The 22,777-nt window shown below is 55.4% G+C and overlaps 2 protein-coding genes across 6 annotated transcripts in view; one reads left to right on the top strand and one right to left on the bottom strand.

Annotated features, from left to right (window-relative positions):
* The window catches only part of DSTYK (dual serine/threonine and tyrosine protein kinase), a 37,370-nt gene extending 36,109 nt beyond the window's left edge, over window positions 1-1,261 (bottom strand). For 2 of the 3 annotated variants that reach the window (XM_074527910.1, XM_074527909.1), the window contains exon 1: window positions 879-1,261. In XM_074527910.1, the coding sequence (XP_074384011.1) occupies window positions 879-1,110 (232 nt within the window). In that variant the 5' untranslated portion in view covers window positions 1,111-1,261. The remainder of the gene's footprint in view (window positions 1-878) is intronic. The other variant, XM_074527908.1, reaches the window with a different exon arrangement.
* A 660-nt stretch (window positions 1,262-1,921) lies between these two features.
* The window catches only part of TMCC2 (transmembrane and coiled-coil domain family 2), a 42,553-nt gene continuing 21,697 nt past the window's right edge, over window positions 1,922-22,777 (top strand). Inside the window, exons 1-2 of one of the 3 annotated variants that reach the window (XM_074527939.1) lie at window positions 1,922-2,242; window positions 14,465-15,007. In XM_074527939.1, coding sequence (XP_074384040.1) covers window positions 2,075-2,242; window positions 14,465-15,007 — 711 coding nt within the window. In that variant the 5' untranslated portion in view covers window positions 1,922-2,074. Of the gene's footprint in view, window positions 2,243-14,464; window positions 15,008-15,827; window positions 15,888-18,956; window positions 19,187-22,777 lie in introns of those variants that run through there. The other 2 variants (XM_074527940.1, XM_074527941.1) reach the window with 2 other exon arrangements.

Genomic DNA, 22,777 nt, shown 5'->3' with positions numbered 1-22,777 from the left:
ACTCAACACTTCAGTGTGAAACCAGGATTTGGAGTGCAAGATGAGCAGGTCCAAAAAACCTGGACAAGAATCCCAGACAAGAATTCCAGACAAGAACCCTGGACAAGGATCCTGGACAAGGGGCCACGAGAGATGACTCAGGAGCCTTTTGGGGATGAATGAAGAAAACCTTTATGGACATCTCACGTCACACTGAGCCCCTCTCACGAGACAGTCTCATGGAAACACCAAGTCCTGCCCGTGGCAGCAGAGGTGCCACCCTCAGCTCTGTTTGTCAACAGCAGCAGCTGAGCACAGAGCCCCAGGGACAAACAGGGAACGGCAGCCCCTCATTCCCTGAGCACAGAGCCCCCAGTGAGGCCACAATTCCCAGGAATTCCGGGACAAACAAGGATTGCCAGCCCCTCATTGTGCTGCCCCTTCTGAACCCCCTCTCTGGACAGGGTCAGGGCCAGGGGGTCCCCATCATAAACCCATGGAAGGCACGCACAGGGGTGGTGGGTGCAGCTCCTGGCCCTGCACAGAGCCCAAAATCCCACCCTGAGCATCCCTGGGGCGCTGTCCAAACACTCCTGGAGCTGTGCCCATTCCCTGACGAGCCTGGGCAGTGCCCAGCACCCTCTGGGAGAAGAATATTGTCCTTATACCGATCCTAAATCACAGATACAAAGCCTCTCCCACCCTCCAGGCACTCCCAGCCCTGTAACCCCCATGACAGCTCCCCCAAGCCGGACACTTCACTCCGCACCGTGACCATCACAAGCCCCTCAGAGACCCCTGACAAGACCCCCAAAGACCCCTCACCCGCAGAAATTCCCCCTTTACCCCCCCCCAGACCCCTCACCCTCACACCCCGCCCGCCCCCGCCCCTCTCTCACCGCCGTCCCCGGGACCCCCATCCCCATCCCAGGCGGAGCGGGGGCCGTCACCGGCGGGCGTGGAGGCGAAGGGATGTCCCTGGGAGAACTTGACGTCCCGGAAGAACCTCTTGGTCTCTCGCAGGTTGTGCTGCAGCCTCGCCAGGTGCCGGTTGTAGTGGCCGAAAGAGCGGCAGAGCTCCCGCACGGCCCCGCCGGGACCCCGCCATGACGGGGCCTCCTCGCCCTCCATGTCCTCCGGGTCCGCCCCGCTATCCCCTCCCCACCGCGGGCAGCTCTCGGGCCCTGCCAGGCTGCCGATGGTGGGGGAGGAACCTCCCCGAGGATTTCCTCTCTTCCCGACCCCCCCCACCCCCCGCCCCTCCCGCCTCCCCGACCCCCGCGGCCGCCGCCTTCTCCCGAGGGGAAGCGCCTCCACCGGCCGCGCTGCGTGTGCGCGGAACGTTTGTCGGCGCGCCGCAGGGCAAAGGGGGAGGAGGCCGGGCGCACCCAAGGCGCGAGGCACGCAGGGAGATGTAGTTTATTTACATCCAAATATAGTTCATTTTCCTAACCCCCGTGAGGAATGCCGGGAGTTGTAGTCTAATTTGCCGCAAGGCCGCATGGAATTTGTAGTCTCTCGAAGCGCGGCCGCCGACCTCTCCCCGCGGCCTCTGCGCACCACCGCGGGAGACGAGCAAAAATTCCCCAAAAAAAGAGAACGACCATGAAATGATGTATTTAAACAGGGGGAGCGAAAGGGGGAGCTCGGATGCCGCCTGCAGGTCCCCCATCCCGCGCTGCGCGGAGCGGCTCGGCAGGAGGCGGCGCGCCCCTCTCCAGCTCCGCTCCGCCTCCGCGAATCACCATCGCCGGCCCCGCCCCTCCCGCGCCTTCATTGGTCAATTCCTCCCGCCAGCACCGCCCTCGGAGCATGCTCCACCAATCACCACGCGGGACACCTCCTCCCTCCCACCGCCATTGGCCAGCGGCGCTGTCCATCAGGCGCGGCGGCGGCGGCGATGCCGGTGCCGGCGGCGGGCGCGGAGCCGCCGCGGCGCGGAGCCGCCGCCCGGCCCGGGCTCGGCGGGGCGGGCGGGCCGGGGCCGCGCAGCCCGCGGGCCCCGCAGCGGCCGCCGGGGCGCCGCCCGCCGCCGCCGGCACCGCTGCTGCGGCCGTAGGCGCCCCCCGCTCGGCGCGGGCACGGCGCTCCCGGGATGAAGCGGTGCCGCTCGGACGAGCTGCAGCAGCCCGAGGAGGATCCCGGCGCCGCGGGGGAATCACCCGGTCACGGAGTGATGGAGGGCAAGGCCGGCGAGGCGGCGGCGGCCCCCGAGGCGGGCGCTGCCCCGGCGCCGCCGCGCTCCAAGCCCCCCGACCTGAAGGTGAGCGGCGGGAGCGCCCCGGTGGAACACGGGGGGTTCGGCGGGGAAGGGGGTCCCGGTGGTGGCCGGGGTGGGGAGAGCCCGGCGGGGTCACCGAAGCGATGGAGCTCGGGAGTGCCGCCATCCCCATCCATCCCCTCGGTCCTACAGGTGTGACCTTGGAGGATGCGGGATGGCTCCGGGATTGGGGGAACCCTGGGATGGGGATAATACTGGGAATGGGGTGCTCCAGGGGCAGGGTACTCGTGGATTGGGATGCTCCTGGGATGGGGATGATCCTAGACATCATCCCCATCCAAGGGGAGGAGACCCCTGGATTTAGATGCTTCTGGATTGGGGTGCTCCTCAATTGGGGTGCTCCTGGGATAGGGATGATCCTGGGAATGGGATGCTCCAGGGGCAGGGTACCCCTGGATTGGGATGCTGCTGGATTAGGGTAATCCTGGGAACAGGGTGCTCCAGGGGAAGGATACCCCTGGATTGGGGTGCTCCTAGGATGAGGATGATCCCGGGAATGGGGTGCTCCTGGAGGAGGAGACCCTGGATTGGGTGGGGTGCTCCTGGATTGGGGTGCTCCTGGGATGAGGATGGTCCTATCAGCAGAGATCCTACTGGGATTAGGATGCCCCGTCCCTGTTCCGGGGATCCTACTGGATGAGGATGCTCCAGGGATGGGAGACCCTGCTGGGATGGGGAATTGCTGGAGTAGGATCCTCCTGGGGTCGGGATGGAGGTGGTCCCAGGATGGGGCCGATCCTGCAGCAGGGACACTCCTGGGATTGGGATTCTCCTGGGATGAAGAAATCCCGGGTTTGGGGGCTGCTCCTCTGCGGAGGGGCTGCGCTGATCCCGGGAAATCCCTGCCGGGAGTTGGGGGGATGATCCGGGGGGATCCAGGAGGATCTGGGGGAGATGCTCCGGGAGGATTTGGGGGAACATGGGGGGGATGTTCTGGTAGGATCCAGGGGAATATGAGGGGGATGCTTCGGTAGGATGTGGGGGAATGCTCCGGGAGGATCTAGGGGGATATGGGGGAGATGCTTTGGGAATATCCAGGGGGGGATGCTCCGGGAGAATCCGAGGGGATGCTCTGGTAGGATCGAGGGGAATCTGGGGGGGATGCTCCGAGAATATCCTGGGGGGATGCTCCGGGAGGATCCAGGAGGCTGCGGCACCGGGAGTGACGGTGTGGAAATGTGGGAATGTGGGAATGGCCCCGAGGCTGCTCCTGCCGGGCCCGCGGGGCCGGAGGAGGAGGAGGAGGAGGAGGAGGAGGAAAACAAAACACAAACCCCGGGCACTGCAGCGCTGCGGGCGGCACCGAGCCCATCCCGGAGCGGGGATCCTGCTGGAATCCAGCACGGAATTCCTCTGGATTTGGGGCAAAAATGCAGCTCCGACCCCCGGCGGCTCAGCGGGGTTTTATTGGTGAATTCCCGGTGTGGAATTCAGGTGTGCAGGAGTGGGAGTGCCGTGGGCAGGGCGGGATCAGAGGGCAGAGTGGGTGCTTTCAAAAAGCCCTGGAGGAAAAAGCGGGAAATGTGGGGTGCAGGGTGGAGCCCCTCGGTGTCACCGGTGGGGTCAAGGTCACGATGGCACTGCCAGGAGATCCAATCCCTGTTCCCAGAGGAAACCTCGGCTGCTTTGAGCACAGGGAGCCCCCGTGGCTGCTGGAGGTGGCACCTGGGGCCTTCCCTTGGTGGCCCAGCAGCTCCTGAGGCTGTGCTGGCTTTGCTGCTGCCCCAAAAACAGCTGGAGGAGCCAGGGCCGGGCACATCCATGGCATGGGAGGGTGGCACAGGGTATCCCAGAGGAGCTGTGGTTGCCCTGGATCCCTGGCAGTGTCCAGGGCCAGGCTGGATGAGTTTGGAGCAGCCTGGAATAGTGGGAGATGTCCCTGCCCATGCCTGGACCTGGATGAGGTTTAGGGTCCCTTCCCACCCAAACCATCCCATGATTTTCTGACTTTAATTCCATGATCCATGAGCACATCCAAGGTGTTTTTCTCTGTCCCTTCTCCATCCCACATGGGCCACAGAGGCTCAGAAAGGGGTGGGAATGTTGGAGCTGCAGCTTCCCATGGCTGTGCCCATCATCCCAAACATTCCAGGGCTGGCACATCCCACCCGGAGCTGGAGCTCCACAGCCTCCTCCAGCAGCAGCATCCGAGGCCAAACAAACCCCATTGATTTTATCGAGCTGCCCGTGCTCCCTTCCTGCAGGTCTGCTGCCAGGGCTCACCTTTAATGCAGCAATTCATTAAAATAAATCCTCAAACTGGGCACAACTCGGGCAAGGCTGCTGCCCACAGCTGCCACAGCGTGCCAGGCGCTGTGCCACGGCCACCACCAGTTCATAAATTAATAAATCATTAATTAATACATCTGTGTTTTCCTGCCTCCAAACCCCCTGTGGGGTTGGGTGCAGGCTGGTCCTGCTCCAAATCCAGATTCCTGTCCCTGTGCATGGGGAAGGATCAGAGATTTCTGTTCCCATGGATGGGGCAGGATCAGAGATTCCTGTCCCTGTCCTGTCCCCATGGATAATTAAGGAGATCAGAGATTCCTGTCCCTGTTCTGTCCCTATGGATGATGAAGGATCAGAGATTCCTGTCCCTTTCCTGTCCCCATGGATAATTAAGGAGATCAGAAATTCCTGTCCCTGTTCTGTCCCTATGGATGATGAAGGATCAGAGATTCCATGGATGGAGCAGGAACAGAAATTCCTGTCCCTGTCCTGTCCCTGTGCATGGAGAAGAATGAGAGATTCCTGTCCCTTTCCTGTCCCCATGGATAATTAAGGAGATCAGGGATTCCTATCCCTGTTCTGTCCCTATGGATAATGAAGGATCAGAGATTCCTGTCCCTGTGGATGATGAAGGATCAGAGATTCCTGTCCCTTTCCTGTCCCCATGGATAATTAAGGAGATCAGAGATTCCTGTCCCTTTCCTGTCCCCATGGATAATTAAGGAGATCAGGGATTCCTGTCCCCATGGATTGGGAAGGATCAGATTCCTGTCCCTGTGGATGGAGCAGGATCAGAGATCCCTGTCCCCATGGATAATTGAGGATCAGAGATTCCTGTCCCCATGGATGATGAAGGATCAGAGTTTCCTGTCCCTGTGGATGGAGCAGGATCAGAGATTCCTGTCCCTGTCCTGACCCCATGGATGGGGCAGGATCAGATTCTTGTCCCCGTGGATGGGAGAGGATCAGAGATTCCTGTCCCATTGGATAATTAAGGATCAGAGATTTCTGTCCCTGTCCCCATAAATGGAGAAGGATCAGAGATTCCTGTCCCTGTGGAAGGATCGGAGTTTCCTGTCCCTGTTCTGTCCCTGTGGAAGGATCGGAGTTTCCTGTCCCTGTTCTGTCCCTGTGGAAGGATTGGAGTTTCCTGTCCCTGTTCTGTCCCCATGGATAATTGAGGATCAGAGATTCCTGTCCCCATGGATGATGAAGGATCAGAGTTTCCTGTCCCTGTTCTGTCCCCATGGATAATTAAGGTTCAGAGATTCCTGTCCCCATGGATGATGAAGGATCAGAGTTTCCTGTCCCGTCCCCATGGATGGAGCAGAATCAGAGATTCCTGTCCCTGTTCTGTCCCCATGGATGATTTAGGATCAGAGTAGACTCTTGGCTGCAGTGAGATGGGTTTGAGGTGGCACCCTGGGAGCCAGCACAGCCTGCCCGGTGTCACCTCCAGCCCTAAACTCCAGCAGATCCACGTCTCTCCCTTCCCAGCCCTGGCTCTGGCTCTGCTGACACCCTTGGGGAGAAACAGGGGAAAAATGAGTTCTGGCAAGGAGCAGAGCTGGTGTGTGACAGCTGTGCTCAGCAACCCCCGGGTGCCAGCGATTCCTGCAGGAGTGATGGGATCCATCCAAAACCCGGCATCCAAACTGCCACTGCTCCTGAGCCAAGGGTTTTCCCTGGGTTGCTGTTTTCCCTGGGTTGCTGTTTTCCCTGGATGTGTTTTCCCTGGCTCTCTGTTGCTTTTCCCTGGGTTTCTGTTTTCCCTGGCTCTCTGTTGGTTTCCCCTGGCTCTCTGTTTTCCCTGGATCCCTGTTATCCCAGAGCATTCCCTGCTATCCCCACACCTGGGCAATGAATTCTGTTATTCCCAGAGTGTTCCTGCACATAGACAGTGAATTCCCTGCTATTCCCAGAGCATTCCCACCCCTGGGCAATGAATTCCATTATTCCCAGAGCATTCCCACACCTGGGCAATGAATTCTGTTATTCCCAGAGCATTCCCACACGTGGACATTGAATTCCCTGCTATTCCCAGAGCATTCCCACACCTGGCCAGTGCATTCCCTGTGATCTCCACACCTGGACACACATCCCATTATCCCAGAGCATTCCCACACCTGGGCACTGAATTCTGTTATTCCCAGAGTGTTTCCACACGTGGTCGTTGAATTTCCTGCTATTTCCAGAGCATTCCCACACCTGGACAGTTCATGCCATTATCCCCAGACCATTCCCACACCTGGGCAATGAATTCTGTTATTCCCAGAGCATTCCCACACGTGGACATTGAATTTCCTGCTATTCCCACACCTGGGCAGTGAATTCTGTTATTCCCAGAACAGAACATTGAATTTCCTGCTCTTCCCTGATATTCCCAGACCATTCCCACACCTGGGCAGTGAATTCTGTTATTCCCAGAGCATTCCCACACCTGAACATTGAATTCCCTGCTCTTCCCTGCTATTCCCACACCTGGGCAGTGAATTCTGTTATTCCCAGAGCATTCCCACACCTGAACATTGAATTTCCTGCTCTTCCCTGATATTTCCATACCTGGGCAGTGAATTCTGTTATTCCCACACCCGAACATTGAATTTCCTGCTCTTCCCTGATATTCCCACACCTGGGCAGTGAATTCTGTTATTCCCAGAACAGAACATTGAATTTCCTGCTCTTCCCTGATATTCCCAGACCATTCCCACCTGGGCCATGCATTCCCTGCTGTCCCCACACCTGGGCACACATCCCGTTATTCCCAGACCATTCCCACACCTGGGCAATGAATTCTGTTATTCCCAGAGCATTCCCACACGTGGACATTGAATTTCCTGCTATTCCCACACCTGGGCAGTGAATTCTGTTATTCCCAGAACAGAACATTGAATTCCCTGCTCTTCCCTGATATTCCCAGACCATTCCCACCTGGGCCATGCATTCCCTGCTGTGCCCACACCTGGGCACACATCCCGTTATTCCCGTTATTCCCGTTATTCCCGGGGCTCTGGGCTGTCGCTGTCACTCGGGTGCCCTGCCCAGCATGAGTCACGTTTGTCACATGCTGCTGCTGCTGCTGCTGCTCTCAGCTGTCCCCGAGGAGCAGCAGGCTGTGGGGGAGTGCTGCGTTTGCCATTTGGGAACATCCAGGCGCTTTCCCTGGCGTTTGTGGCAGCTCGGGATGCTGTGGGAGAAGGGGCAGGGCTGGGCTGGGCTGGGCTGGTGTCACCCTTGGGGACAGCTCTGAGCCTGTCCCCAGCCTGGCTGGGTGGTGGCAGGAGCCTCTTGGGCCTGCCTGAGGAGAATCAGCTGGGAAAGCAGCAGCAGGGCTGGAAAATCCAAAATGAGGAGGATCTGCTGGATCCTGCTGCTGTTTGGGGGCTGTGGCCTCCCCCTGTGCCCTTGGTTTATAAATATAAAACTATTATAAAGTATAGCATAATATACATAAATATTTAAAATATTAAAAATTTATAATGTGTATTATATTAAAACAATATGTAATAATATAGAAATAAGATATAATATTATATAAATGAGATGTAATTATATATTAAAATAATATATACTAACATATAAATACAAATGGATGGGATGGGAGGGGAAGGGATGAGAGTTAAAATATGGAATGGAATGGGAAGGGAAGGGATAAAACTTTTCCCTGGGTCTTAAAATCTGGGATGGGATGGGATGGGATGGAATTTAAAATCTGGAATGGGGTGGGATGGGAAGGGATGAGACTTCCCCCTGTGCCCTAAAATATAGAATTGGATAGGATCGATGGGGTGGGAAGGGATGAGACTTAAAATATGGAATAGGATGGGATAGGGTGAGACTTAAAATATGGAATGGGATGGGGTGGGAAGGGCTGTCACTTAAAATCTGGAATGATATGGGAAGGGATGATATTTCCCCCTCTGCCCTAAAATCTGGAATGGGATGGGGTGAGAAGGGATGAGAATTCCCTCTGTGCCTTAAAATATGGAATATTTTAGGATGGGGTAGGAAGGGATGAGACTTCCCCCTCTGCCTTAAAGTATAGAATTGAATGGGGTGGGAATTGATGAGACTTTTACCTGTGCCCTAAAATCTGGAATTGGATGGGGTGAGAAGGGATGAGATTTCCCCCCATGCCCTAAAATATGGAATATTTTAGGATGAGGTGGGAAGGGATGAGACTTAAAATCTGGAATGGGATGGGGTGGGAAGATATGAGACTTTCCCCCCTGTGTCTTAAAATCTGAAATGGGATGGGATGGGATGGGATGGGATGGGATGGGATGGGATGGGATGGGATGGGATGGGATGGGATGGGATGGGACTTAAAATCTGGAATTGGTTGGGGTGAGAAGGGATGAGACTTCCCCTCATGCCCTAAAATATGGAATATTTTGGGATGGGGTAGGAAGGGATGAGACTTAAAATCTGGAATGGGATGGGAAGGGAAGGGATAAGACTTTCCCCCTGTGTCTTAAAATCTGGGATGGGATGGGATGGGATGGGATGGGATGGGATCCATGGGATCTATGGGATCCATGGGATGGGATCAATGGGATGGGATGGGATGGGACAGGACTTAAAATCTGGAATTGGTTGGGGTGAGAAGGGATGAGATTTCCCCCCATGACCTAAAATATGGAATATTTTAGGATGGGGTGGGAAGGGATGAGACTTCCCCCCATGTTTATGCAAATGCTCCAAAGAGCTGCAGAGCCTCGTCTGGAGCCTCTGGGCGGGCTGGGGACAAATCAATAATTAACAATCCTCACAACTGAGCAGGATTTCTCAGCCTGGGGCCCTGCTGGGAGGTCGTGGCAACCAGATCCTCTCCTTGTGTGTCCGTCTGCAATCTGAGGAAGGGGTTTGGGTGTCAGGGAATGGTTCAGGCTGGGTGGCAGCAGCAGCAAAACCACCCTGGGGAGCCTGGCGTGGCAAGGGCATCGCCAAAGAGCCCAAAACTGTCCTCCAAGTCCCAGTTTTCCTGCAAAATGTCCTGATTTGGGCTAAAATGGGATTTTTCCAGCTGCAGTGGCTTTGAAGTTCATAAGAACCAAGTCCCAGCACCAAGCAGCAGAGCCTGGCTGTGCTGATGTGAAAGCCCAAAGGAATAAAGATATTTTTGGATTCAGCCCTGTGTTTTACAGCTGTCCACGCTGAGAAATGAATCTGTGTCCATTGCTGGGGTTGGTAAGCAGTGGCTGTTCCAAAATAGCCTCTGCTCTGTGCCAGGAAAATGCCTGAGCTCTGGAATTGCAGGAATATTCCTGGGAAAACACGAGAAAACAGAGCTTGTGCAGCAGCACAGGATGGGTTTGTGGCCACCCCTCACAGCTCCTGAAAACAACAAACCCAGAGCTGGAATTCTGTGGCTTCCAGCCTGGGATCCCTCCTTGCTTCCCTCATTTTTTAAATTTTATTTATTTTTTTCCATGCAAATTTGGTTTTTTCCATGCAGACCCCGTGCCTGCCCAGCCCATGAAAGCCTCTTGCAGGAAAACTCAGAAAGGGCCTGAGGGGATTTGTCTGAAAAGGTGAATTTTGCTGGATTGGAGCTGTTGGATCCAGAAGCCCTGAAGGCATCCCTCCTTGCTTCCCTCATTTTTTAAATTTATTTATTTTTTTCCATGCAAATTTGGTTTTTTCCATGCAGACCCCGTGCCTGCCCAGCCCATGAAAGCCTCTTGCAGGAAAACTCGGAAAGGGCCTGAGGGGATTTGTGTGAAAAGGTGAATTTTGCTGGGTTGGAGCTGTTGGATCCAGAAGCCCTGAGGGCATCTTGGATCCCAAAACCTTTCCAGCTCCACTTTTAGTTTGTTTTCATCTCCCTGGGGAAGGGAGTTGGTTGTTTCTTTTAGCTTTGACCTTGTGCAGCTCTGGCTGAAAAGAAATTCAAAGTTCCACTTTGAATTTGTAGCAATTTCTAATAAATTTTCTAAAGAAAGAAAGCAATTTAAGCAATTTGAGACAATAATCATTTAACTTAGGCAATATTTTGTACAAGAACTTCCACAGAAATAATATGAAAGATGTTCAGCTCAGGCAAATTCACCAGCAGAACTACATTTATAAAAAAAACAATGTGAAATGAGAACTGAAAGTTATTTATTTATTTTTTAATTCTATTTATTTATTTTTTAATTCTATTTATTTATTTTTTAACTCTATTTATTTTTTAACTCTATTTATTTATTTTTAATTCTATTTATTTATTGTTAAATAATTACTTTTTAATATTTTATTTTTTAATTCAGTTTATTTCTGCAGAAGATCATTCAAGATTGGGAAGTCCATATCACAAATAATTTGCCTGAAGGCTTTAGGGGAGTTTGTTGTTTCTTTTCCCCTGGACCTTGTGCAGCTCTGGCTGAAAAGAAATTCAAAGTTCCGCTTTGTAACAATTTCTAATAAATTTTCCTAAAGAAAGAAAGCAATTTAAGCAATTTGAGACAACTTATCATTTAACTTAGTCAGTATTTTGTGTAAGAACTTTCACAGAAATTATATTAAGGAATATTAAAGATGTTCAGCTCAGGCAAATTCACCAGCAGAACTAAATTTATTTTTTTTATAAAACTGAAATGAGAACTGAAATGGTTTATTTCTGCAGAAGATCATTCAAGATTGGGAAGTCCATATCACAAATAATTTACCTGAAGGCTTTAAGGGAGTTTGGATTTTCTTTTCACCTGGACCTTGTGCAGCTCTGGCCGTGCCCTCCATGGGAGGGAATCTGGGGGTTTGGAGCTCTTACCTCTCAAATGCTGCCTCTGTTTCCATAGAGACTCTATAAATAGAATAAAATTTAAATTGTTATTTCCCCAAGAAGCCATTCAGCACCGGGAGATTTATTCTATATTTCCAAGGAAGAGCCTCAAAGGATGGAGATTTGCATTGTGAGTGGCTTGGGGAGGGTGAAAAGCTTTTCCTGCAGAGTTTGGGGGCACAGGATCCCTTTGCTGGTTCCTCCAGGTGTGCTGGGTTTGGGTTTTTTGGGATTTTTAGGGGACGGAGCTCGTTCTGCATGGCCCTGAGATGCTCCTCTGCCTGCAGCTCCTGGAACGTCTCAGCTGTCCCAAAATCCCAGCTTTGTGCCACCGGGGCTCTGGGGATGCTCTGAGCCCGTTGGAAATGCTGGGATTTGGGATTTGGAAATGCTGGGATTTGGAAATGCTTTGGAAGTCGCTGCTCCCCAGTTCTCCTCACACAGGGGATGTGAAGAGCACAGGGCCAAAATCTCCTGGGATGCAAATCTGGGTGTTCCGGTGGAATCCTGGATTTCCAGGGGAAACCCAAATTTTCAGTGAAACCCCAAATTTTCAGTGGAACCCTGGATTTCCAGTGAAACTCTGGATTTCCAGTGGCTGCAGGGAACCCTGGCCTCAAATCTGAGTGTTCCTGTAGAACTCTGGATTTCCAGTGGTTGAAGGAAACCCCTGATTTCCAGGGGAACCCCGAATTTCCACTGGAACCCTGGCCTTAAATCTGGGTGTTCCAATGGAATCCTGGATTTCCAGGGTCTCCAGGGAACCCTGGATTTCCAATGGAACCCCGAATTTCCACTGGAACCCTGGCCTTAAATCTGGGTGTTCCAGTTTCAGAACCCTGGATTTCCAATGGAACCCTGAATTTCCAAGGAACCCTGGATTTCCAGTGGAACCCTGAATTTCCAAGGAACCCTGGATTTCCAGTGGAACCCTGGCCTCAAATCTGGGTGTTCCGATGGAATCCTGGATTTCCAGTGGCTGCAGGAAACCCCTGATTTCCAATGGAACCCCGAATTTCCAGTGGAACCCTGGCCTTAAATGTGGGTGTTCCAATAGAATCCTGGATTTCCAGTGGCCGCAGGGAACCCTGGATTTCCAATGGAACCCTGAATTTCCAATGGAACCCCGAATTTCCAGTGGAACCCTGGCCTCAAATCTGGGTGTTCCAGTGGAACCCTGAACTTCCAAGGAACCCCAAATTTCCACTGGAACCCTGGCCTCAAATCTGGGTGTTCCAATGGAATCCTGGATTTCCAGGGGCTGCAAGGAACCCTGGCCTCAAATCTGGGTGTTCCAGCAGCACCCCAGATTTCCAGTGCTTGCAGGGAAGATCCCTGGCCAGGTTCCAGTGGAACCCTGGATTTCCAGGACCCTGGCCAGGCTGCCCTGGATGCAATCAGGAGCAGGATCTGTTCCACCATCCATATTCATGATTTCCCCGTGGCCAGCTGCCACTCAGGGATTGTTTGCTGGGAATGTGGGATGCAGCCCCTGGAAAGGGAGAGCTGGGAATGCTCAGGGCATTCCCCATCCCCTGCTGGAAACCAGTTTGTATTTATATGTTATTATGTATTATTTTAATATATAATTATATTTCATTTATATAATATTATATCTTATTTTTATATTATTACATATTGTTTTAATATAATATATATTATAAATTTTAATATTTTAAATATTTATATATATTATTATATACTTTATAATAGTTTTATATTTATAAACCAGTTTGGACTGGGTTTAGTGGCACAGGGCTGGTTCATGGAAAATGTCACAGGAAAAAAACCCTGATACTCTCTGGAGCTTGGGTGCTCTTGGTACATGGCTGAGGCCACTAATACTTAGTATTTCCAATATTTCCATTAATATTTAGTAATTCCAAGTACCATTATTTAGTATTTCCAATATTTCCACTAATACTTAGTATTTTCACTAAAACTTCATCTTTCCAAGTGCTAATATTTAGTATTTCTGATAATTCCACTAATTCTTAGTATTACCAATACTTCCATTAATATTTAGTATTTCCAAGTACTAATACTTAGTATTGCCAATATTTACCCATTCCCTTGATTAACAGCGCCCATTCCCTCAATTAACACCCTCAATTAACAGTACTCATTCCCTCAATTAATTAACCGGACCCATTCCCTCAATTAACAGGGAATTCCTTCAATTAATTAACAGCACCAATTCCCTTGATTAACAGCACCCATTCCCTCAACTAACAAACAGCGCCCATTCCCTAAATTAATTAACAGCACTGATTCCCTCGATTAACAGTGCCCATTCCCTCAATTAATACCTTCAATTAACAGCGCCCATTCCCTCAATTAACAGCACCTATCCCCTCAGTTAAGAGCACCCATTCCCTCTACTGACACCCTCAATTAACAGCACCCATTCCCTCCATTAATAAACAGCACCCATTTCCTCGATTAACAGCACTCCTTCCTTCAATGAACAGCACCCATTTCCTCAATTAACACCCTCAATTAACAGCGCCCATTCCCTCAATTAACACCCTCAATTAACAGCGCCCATTTCCTCTATTAACACCCTCAATTAGCAGCGCCCATTTCCTCCATTAACAGCACTCCTTCCTTCAATGAACAGCACCCATTTCCTCTATTAACACCCTCAATTAACAGCGCCCATTCCCTCAATTAACACCCTCAATTAACAGCGCCCATTCCCTCAATTAACAGCACCCATTCCCTCCATTAGTTAACAGCACCCATTTCCTCGATTAACAGCACTCCTTCCTTCAATGAACAGCACCCATTTCCTCTATTAACACCCTCAATTAACAGCACCCATTCCCTCAATTAACACCCTCAGTTAACAGCACCCATTCCCTCGATTAACAGCACCCATTTCCTCTATTAACACCCTCAATTAATAGTACCCATTCCCTCAATTAACACCCTCAATTAACAGCGCCCATTCCCTCAATTAACAGCACCCATTCCCTCGATTAACAGTGCCCATTCCGTCAATTAATACCCTCAATGAACAGCGCCCATTCCCTCAATTAACAGCACCCATTCTCTAGATTAACAGTGCCCATTCCCTCAATCAACACCCTCAATTAACAACACCCATTCCCTCGATTAACAGTGCCCATTCCCCCAATTAATACCCTCAATGAACAGCCCCCATTCCCTCAATTAACCCCCTCAATTGACCCCCTCTTTCCCCACAGAAAATCCAGCAGCTCTCCGAGGGCTCCATGTTCAGCCACGGCCTCAAGCACCTGTTCCACAGCCGCCGGCGCTCGCGGGAGCGCGACCAGCAGAGCTCGCAGGAGCCGGCCACCCCGGGCCCACCGACGGCCGCCCCCGCCTCATGCACGGCCCACGGCGTGGCCTCGGACCACGACTCCCCCGACGAGAAGGAGCGCTCCCCGGAGATGCACCGCGTGTCCTACGCCGTGTCCCTGCACGACCTGCCCGCCCGGCCCACGGCCTTCAACCGCGTGCTGCAGCAGATCCGCTCGCGGCCCTCCATCAAGCGCGGCACCAGCCTGCACGGCGCCGGCCGCCGCGCCAAGAGCGGCTCGCTGGAGCCCCAGAAGGGCAGCCCCCACCTGGGCCGCAAGGCCCCCCAGGACAGCGGCCTCACGGCCATCCTGCACCAGCACCAGGGCAGGCCCAGGTCGTCCTCCACCACGGACACGGCCATCTTGCTGGCTGAGGGAGGGGCTGTCTACTTGCTGGCTGAGGATGGTGAGGGGCTGGTGGATAAGGTAGGGATGGGGCGCCTTGGAGGGGTTGTGTTGGAGGAAAGGAGGGTCTGGAGTGGTTTTGGGGGCCTGCACAAATCCCTGGTGGGGTCAGGCTTTGCTCCCAGGTCATTGTCCACCACGGACACAGCCATCCTGCTGGCTGAGGGAGGGGCTGTCTACCTGCTGGCTGAGGATGGTGAGGGGCTGGCGGATAAGGTAGGGATGGGGCACCTTGGAGGGGCTGTGTTGGAAGAAAGGAGGGTTTGAAGGGTGTTTGGGGATCTGGAGGCATTTTGGGGGTCTGTACAAGTGGGGTGCACACAATGGGGTCGGGTTTGCTCCCACAGCGAGGGGCTGGCAGATAAGGTAGGGATGGGGCGCCTTGGAGGGGTTGTGCTGGAGGAAAGGGGTGTCTGGAGGGGTTCTGGGGGTCTGTACAAGTCCCTGGTGGGGTGCAGATAGCAGGGTCAGGCTTTGCTCCCAGGTCCTTGTCCACCACGGACACGGCCATCCTGCTGGCTGAGGGAGGGGCTGTCTACCTGCTGGCTGAGGATGGTGAGGGGCTGGCGGATAAGGTAGGGATGGGGCGCCTTGGAGGGGTTGTGTTGGAGGAAAGGGATGTCTGGAGGGGGTTTTGGGGGTCTGGAGCAGTTTTGGGGCTCTGATCAAATCCCTGATGAGGTGCACATAGTGGGGTAAGGGTTTGCTCTCATTGTGAGGGGCTGGTGGATAAGAAAGGGATGGAGCACCTGGAGAGGTTGTGTTGGAGGAAAGGAGGGTCTGGAGTGGTTTTGGGGGCCTGCACAAATCCCTGGTGGGGTCAGGCTTTGCTCCCAGGTCATTGTCCACCACAGACATGGCCATCCTGCTGGCCAAGGACAGTGAGGGGCTGGTGGATAAGGTAGGGATGGAGCGTCTTGGAGGGGTTGTGTTGGAGGAAAGGAGGATCTGGAGAGGTTGTGCTGGAGGAAAGGGTGGTTTGGGGGGGCTTTGGGGCTCTGGAGCAGTTTTGGGGCTCTGCACAAGTCCTTGGTGAGGTGCAGGCAGTGGGGTTGGGCTTTGCTGCCACAACGAGGGGCTGGTGGATAAAGAAGGGATGGAACGCCTGAAGGGGTTGTGTTGGAGGAAAGGAGAGTCTGGAGGGGTTGTGCTGGAGGAAAGGGTGGTTTGGAGGGGTTTTGGGGCTCTGGAGCAGTTTTGGGGCTCTGCACAAGTCCCTGGTGTGGAGCAGGTAGTGGGGTTGGGCTTTGCTGCCACAGTGCCAGGGTAAGGGGACATCACCTTGGTCTGTACCTCAGGAGGCTCAGGTTGGACAGCAGCAGGAATTTCCTCATGGAAAGGGCTGGAAGGGGCTGCCCAGGGGGGTTTGGAGTGCCCACCCCTGGAGGTGGCACTGAGTGCTCAGGATGGGGATCGGGCACAGCTTGGACTCGATGATCCCACAGGGATTTTCCAGCCTTAGTGATTCTGGTATTCTGTGGCTGCACGTGGATTATGGAGCACGAGAACAGAGTGGGGCACCCCAAAATTCCCTTGGGATGGGGCTGTCCCTTAGGGCAGTGCTGGTGGCACTGGACAGTGGTGGCAGCCCTTAGGAGCCTGCAGCTGCTGGAATTGAGGCTTCTCATGGGGAGCTGAAGGCAGGGACACAATTCCCAGGGTGGCATTTGAGGGGTTAAAAAGGCCCTGGCAGGACCCTGTTCCCGTGGGATGGGAGGATCCAAAGGCACCTCCAGGCTCAGCTGGCAGCTGCGATTTGGTCCCATCCCAAGATCCCAAGTGATTTTGAAACCAGTCTGTGCCAGGCTGATGGGCAGGATGGGGTTTCCATCTAGTGTTTAGTGCCATTAATTATGCAGCAGCCCAATTAGCACCCGCTGAGTTCAAGGGACAGGCGCTGAGAGGTGCTCTGGGAGCTGGGAGGGATTTTCCCTCTTGGCTTCTCCCTTTGACCTTGGGAGCTTGGGGGGGTTCCACACCCTGGAGTGGCTCTCAGGGAAATGAGGATCCTTATTTTGTGCTTTTAATTCAATCCTTCTTTTTGTGTTTTTAATTCAATCCTTCCTTTTATGCTTTTAACTCAGTCCTTCCTTTTGTGTTTTTAATTCAATCCTTCCTTTTGTGTTTTTAACTCAATCCTTCCTTTTGTGCTTTTAACTCAATCCTTCCTTTTTTTATTTTTAATTAATTCACCTGAGAGCGCCAGCAGAGAACTGGGAAAGCTCAGAATGGGGAGGTGGCCAGGCAGGCTCTGAGAGTGACACAGGAATGTGATCCCAAGGATAAAATTGTCACTGTGTCATCAGCTTTCCAAAAAATCTCCTCTCCCCAAATCAGGACACCCCAATCCTTCCCTGCTCCTCCCTTCTGGAATGTCCCAAGCGATGAGGAGCATCAGGTTGTTCATTTGAGCATCTGCAGCCAAAATTTCTCCCTCATGGCCTCCTCTGGGGCATGGCCCATGTCTCTGCCTTGCCAGGACCCCAATCCCACTGGAATTATGGCCAAAACCCTCAATCCCACTGGGACAGAAGCATCCAGAGCAGATCCCTGTCCACTCCCAGAGCAGCCCAGAAAGGGGATGAATAATTAACTGCATATGACACAAAGAGTAATAAGAAGAGAGACAACACCTTTGTGAGGCAGTGGAAAAATAACTTATTTAGAGAAACACGAGCCCTGTGATATTCCCGAGCCGGATTGGTTTTCCAGGAGCCCTCAGGAGCCTCCTGCCTGCAGCAAAGCAGCTCCTTTTCCTCAGGGATGGGCTCCAGAGGGGGGTTGGCACCATCCCTGCCTTGTCCCCGTGGATCTGTCACCTCCTCCCTGTTCCCCATCCCACTGGAAGCCCCATGGGATGCTCAGAGCCATTCCCACCCCACACACAAATTTCATGCTGAATTTTCCACCCCTTCCATGAGGAGCAGGTGCTGGAGGGTCCCTCGTGGGATCGCTCAGTCTCAGCAAGCGCTTTTTGAACAGCTCTTGGGGGATTTTTTTTTCTTCCCTTTTACTTCTTCTTGTTCAATTAATTAAGCTCCTGCGGTTCTGCCTTCTCTTTTCCTGCGCTGGTTTTTCACCCCGTGGACCCTACACAAAATTCCTCCTTCCTAATGCTCCCCAGGAGTAGCCTGTGGTGACAGGGGACATCCAGAGGGGCTCGGTGGGACCATGGAACAGTGACAGGGGACATCCAGTGTCGCTGCCGGTGCTCGCCGCGAGGCCGTGCTGGCAGCCCGTGTGCCGGTTTCAGTGGCACTGTCGGTGCTGGTTTCGGTGCTCACCATCAGGCCGTGCTGCCGGCCCATGTGACAGTGGCAGTGGCACTGTCGGTGCCGGTTCCGGTGCCGGTGCCCACCGCGAGGCCGTGCTGCCGACCCGTGTGACAGTGGCAGTGACAGTGGCAGTGTCGGTGCTGGTTTCAGTGCCGGTTCCGGTGCTCACCGCGAGGCCGTGCTGGCGGCCCGTGTCACAGTGACAGTGACAGTGGCAGTGTCGGTGCCGGTGCCCACCGCAAGGCCGTGCTGGCGGCCCATGTGCCGGTTTCAGTGGCACTGTCGGTGCCGGTTTCGGTGCCGGTTCCGGTGCCCACCACGAGGCCGTGCTGCCGGCCCGTGTGACAGTGACAGTGACAGTGTCGGTGCCGGTGCTCACCATGAGGCCGTGCTGCCGGCCCGTGTGACAGTGACAGTGGCACTGTCGGTGCTGGTTTCGGTGCCGGTTCCAGTGCCCGTCGCGAAGCCGTGCTGGCGGCCCGTGTGCCAGTGGCAGTGGCAGTGTCGGTGCCGGTTTCAGTGCCGGTGCCCACCGCGAGGCCGTGCTGGCGGCCCGTGTGACAGTGACAGTGACAGTGACAGTGGCAGTGTCGGTGGCAGTGTCGGCCCGGGGGAGGCGGCGGCAGGGCGGGCACACACGGCAGCGCGCTGGGAGCTTTCTGCTGATCTCCCTAATCCCCTGCTGGTGACCCGCCAGGCGCAGGGGCGGGCACACGGGAATTAGCGAGGCCCCGGTGCCGGCAGCAGCGGCCGGGGGTGCCCCTGGTGCCCCCGGTGCCCCGGGGCTCAGCCGGTGCCGGTGCTGGCGGGGCGCGTCGGCCCCGGGGCGCGGCCGGAGCTGGAGCGGGGCGGCCGCGGGGTGCTGTGCCTGGTGCTGCCCGGGAGCTGCACGGACTGCGGGGACTGCGGCATGGTGCACGTGCAGGTGGGCACCGGGGGCCCCGGGGGGGGGAACGGGGCACCGGGGGGAGCGGCGGGGCCGGCGGCCGTTAGAGGGCGGCTTTACCGGCGCCCGTCCGTCCGTCCGTCTGTCCGTCCCTCACTCTCTCCATCTGTCCGTTCGTCCCTCCCTCTCTCCGTCTGTCCCTCTCCGTCCGTCCGTCCGTCCCCCTCTCCGTCTGTCCGTCCCTCACTCTCTCCATTTTTCCGTCCAGCCGTTTGTCCGTCCGTCCTTCTCTCCGTCTGTCCGTCCGTCCGTCTCTCTCTCTCTCTCCATCTGTCCGTCCGTCCCTCCCTCTCTCCGTCTGTCCCTTTCTCCGTCCGTCCGTCCGTCCCCCTCTCCGTCTGTCCGTCCCTCACTCTCTCCATCTGTCCGTCCGGCCGTTTGTCCGTCCGTCCTTCTCTCCGTCTGTCCGTCTCTCTCTCTCTCCATCTGTCCGTCCGTCCCTCCCTCTCTCCGTCTGTCCCTTTCTCCGTCCGTCCGTCCGTCCTTCTCTCCGTCTGTCCGTCCGTCCGTCTCTCTCCTCTCCATCTGTCCGTCCGTCCCTCCCTCTCTCCGTCTGTCCCTCTCCGTCCGTCCGTCCATCCCCCTCTCCCTCTCTCCGTCAGTCTCTTCTGCTCTCCATCCGTCCCTCCCTCTCTCCATTTGTCCGTCCGTCCCCCTCTCCGTCTGTCCATCCGCGCTCCTCGCCGCCTTCTCCCCGCGTCCCTTAGGACTGGACCCGTCACCAGTGTCCCCATTGTCCCCAGTGTCCCCATTGTCCCCAGTGTCCCCATTGCTGGTTCTCAGCCCGGTCCGGACCCGCCGAGTGTCCCCCCCCCCCCGGCAGCGAGTGCCCGGACCCCTCCGTGTCCCTCCGCAAGTGACAGCGCCAGCTGCCACCGCTGTCCCCGCTCGGTGCCCCTCCCCTGGCAGCTGCTTCTCCTGTGAGGCACCGGGGGCACAGGGGGGGCTCCTGCCCCACCTCAGGCCAGCTCTGAGCTCTGAGCCTCCGTTTTTAAATAAGCTCCTGCAGTTCTGCCTTCCCTTTTGCTGCGCTGGGTTTTCACCCTGCCAAAGCCTGGCACACAAAATTTCTCTCCCCCCTGCATCCCCTAATTTCCCCCAGGAGTAGCCTGTGGTGACAGGGGACATCCAGAGGGGCTTGGTGGGACAGCAGGGGACAGTGACAGGGGACATCCAGAGGGGCTCGGTGGGACCATGGGACAGTGACAGGGGACATCCAGAGGGGCTCAGTGGGACCGTGGGACAGTGACAGGGGACATCCAGAGGGGCTCAGTGGGACCGTGGAACAGTGACAGGGGACATCCAGAGGGGCTCAGTGAGACCATGGGACAGCAGGGGACATCCAGAGGGGCTCAGTGAGACCATGGGACAGCAGGGGACATCCAGAGGGGCTCAAGGGGCTCAGTGGGACCATGGGACAGTGACAGGGGACATCCAGAGGGACTCAGTGAGACCATGGGACAGTGACAGGGGACATCCAGAGGGGCTTGGTGGGACCATGGGACAGTGACAGGGGACATCCAGAGGGACTCAAGGGGCTCAGTGGGACCATGGGACAGTGACAGGGGACATCCAGAGGGACTCAAGGGGCTCAGTGGGACCATGGGACAGTGACAGGGGACATCCAGAGGGGCTTGAGGGGCTCAGTGGGACCATGGGACAGTGACAGGGGACATCCAGAGGGGCTCAGTGGGACAGCAGGGGACATCCAGAGGGACTCAGTGAGACCATGGGTCAGTCTGGGAATTTGGTGCTGGCTGCCAGTTCTGCCTGAGCTTTGTGGTTCTCCCCAAAAGGAGCACTGCCAAGCACCTGGGGTTCCCACACTGGGGACAAACCTTCCTTTTATGGGATCACAGCCCCAAAGTGCCATTTTCTGCTCCAAACTCCTCTCTCTGTGCCCCTGTCCCCGTCCCAGCAGAGTGTCCACAGTGTCCTGGGGGGTGGCCTGTCCCTGCAGCCCCAGCCCTGCCTCAAGGGCAGCAGCCCTCGGGACACAGGGCAGGATTCATCCCGCTAAATTTAGCTTCCCCCCGGGTCAGCAGCTATATCGGGGCCAGAGGGATTACAGGGAGCAGGGAGAAATGCAGGGAGCAGGGAGAAACCCAGAGTTCCCAAGCACACAGTCTGGGGTGGCCGTGCCCCGTGGGGACAGAAGGGTTTGGGGTGGCCAGGAGGCCGTGGGGTGGCTCAGGGATGGCAGGGATGGTTCATGTCCCCTGCCCAGGGATGGTTCCTGTCCCCTGCCCAGGGATGGCAGGGAAGGTTCCTGTCCCCTCTCCAGGGATGGCAGGGAAGGTTCATGTCCCCTGCCCAGGGAAGGTTCGTGTCCCCTCTCCAGGGATGGCAGGGAAGGTTCATGTCCCCTGCCCAGGGAAGGTTCATGTCCCCTCTCCAGGGATGGCAGGGAAGGTTCATGTCCCCTGTGCCCAGGGATGGCAGGGATGGTTCATGTCCCCTGTGCCCAGGAAAGGTTCATGTCCCCTTTGCCCAGGGATGGCAGGGATGGTTCATGTCCCCTGCCCAGGGACGGCAGGGATGGTTCATGTCCCCTGCCCAGGGAGGGTTCATGTCCCCTGTGCCCAGGGATGGCAGGGAAGGTTCATGTCCCCTGCCCAGGGAGGGTTCATGTCCCCTCTCCAGGGATGTCAGGGAGGGTTCGTGTTCCCTGTGCCCAGGGATGGCAGGGATGGTTCCTGTCCCCTGCCCAGGGATGGCAGGGAGGGTTCATGTCCCCTGTGCCCAGGGATGGCAGGGAAGGTTCCTGTCCCCTCTCCAGGGATGGCAGGGAAGGTTCCTGTCCCCTCTCCAGGGATGGCAGGGAGGGTTCGTATCCCCTCTCCAGGGATGGCAGGGAAGGTTCATGTCCCCTGTGCCCAGGGATGGCAGGGAAGGTTCCTGTCCCCTGTGCCCAGGGATGGCAGGGAAGGTTCCTGTCCCCTGTGCCCAGGGATGGCAGGGATGGTTCCTGTCCCCTGTGCCCAGGGATGGCAGGGAAGGTTCCTGTCCCCTCTCCAGGGATGGCAGGGAGGTTTCATGTCCCCTGTGCCCAGGGATGGCAGGGAGGTTTCATGTCCCCTCTCCAAGGATGGCAGGGAGGGTTCATGTCCCCTGTGCCCAGGGATGGCAGGGAGGTTTCATGTCCCCTCTCCAGGGATGGCAGGGAAGGTTCCTGTCCCCTGCCCAGCTCAGCTGCCTTTGGTTCCTGTGGGAGGATGTGGTTTCTCCTTCCTACAGCTCCGGTTTCCTGGGCTCAGCCATCCTCTGGGGTGATGATGATGATGATGATGATGATGATGACACAGGGACTGTGTGAGGCTTGGCCCCATATCTAACCCCGGACAGAATTCCCCCAGGCAGGAGCTTTCCCTCCCTTCCTGCCTCAGTTTCCCCATTGCAATGCAGAGCCAGCCCATCCCTGAGTTGGGTGAAGTCTCCTGGATCTCCTCAGGAGGATTTTCTGGCACATCCTCCCCTTTGTCTCAAGGGTTAAAATCCCAGGGAAGGAGGTGAAAAAGGCCAAAAGGAACAGAGGGGGTGGGGTAAAGCTGTCACCCCTGCACCCCCCCA

The sequence above is a fragment of the Zonotrichia albicollis genome, chromosome 28 (assembly GCF_047830755.1).
Source record: "Zonotrichia albicollis isolate bZonAlb1 chromosome 28, bZonAlb1.hap1, whole genome shotgun sequence".
Classification (NCBI taxonomy): Eukaryota; Metazoa; Chordata; class Aves; order Passeriformes; family Passerellidae; genus Zonotrichia; species Zonotrichia albicollis.
The sequence above is the reverse complement of the archived record's forward strand: the minus strand, read 5'-3'. Positions and strand labels throughout refer to the sequence as shown.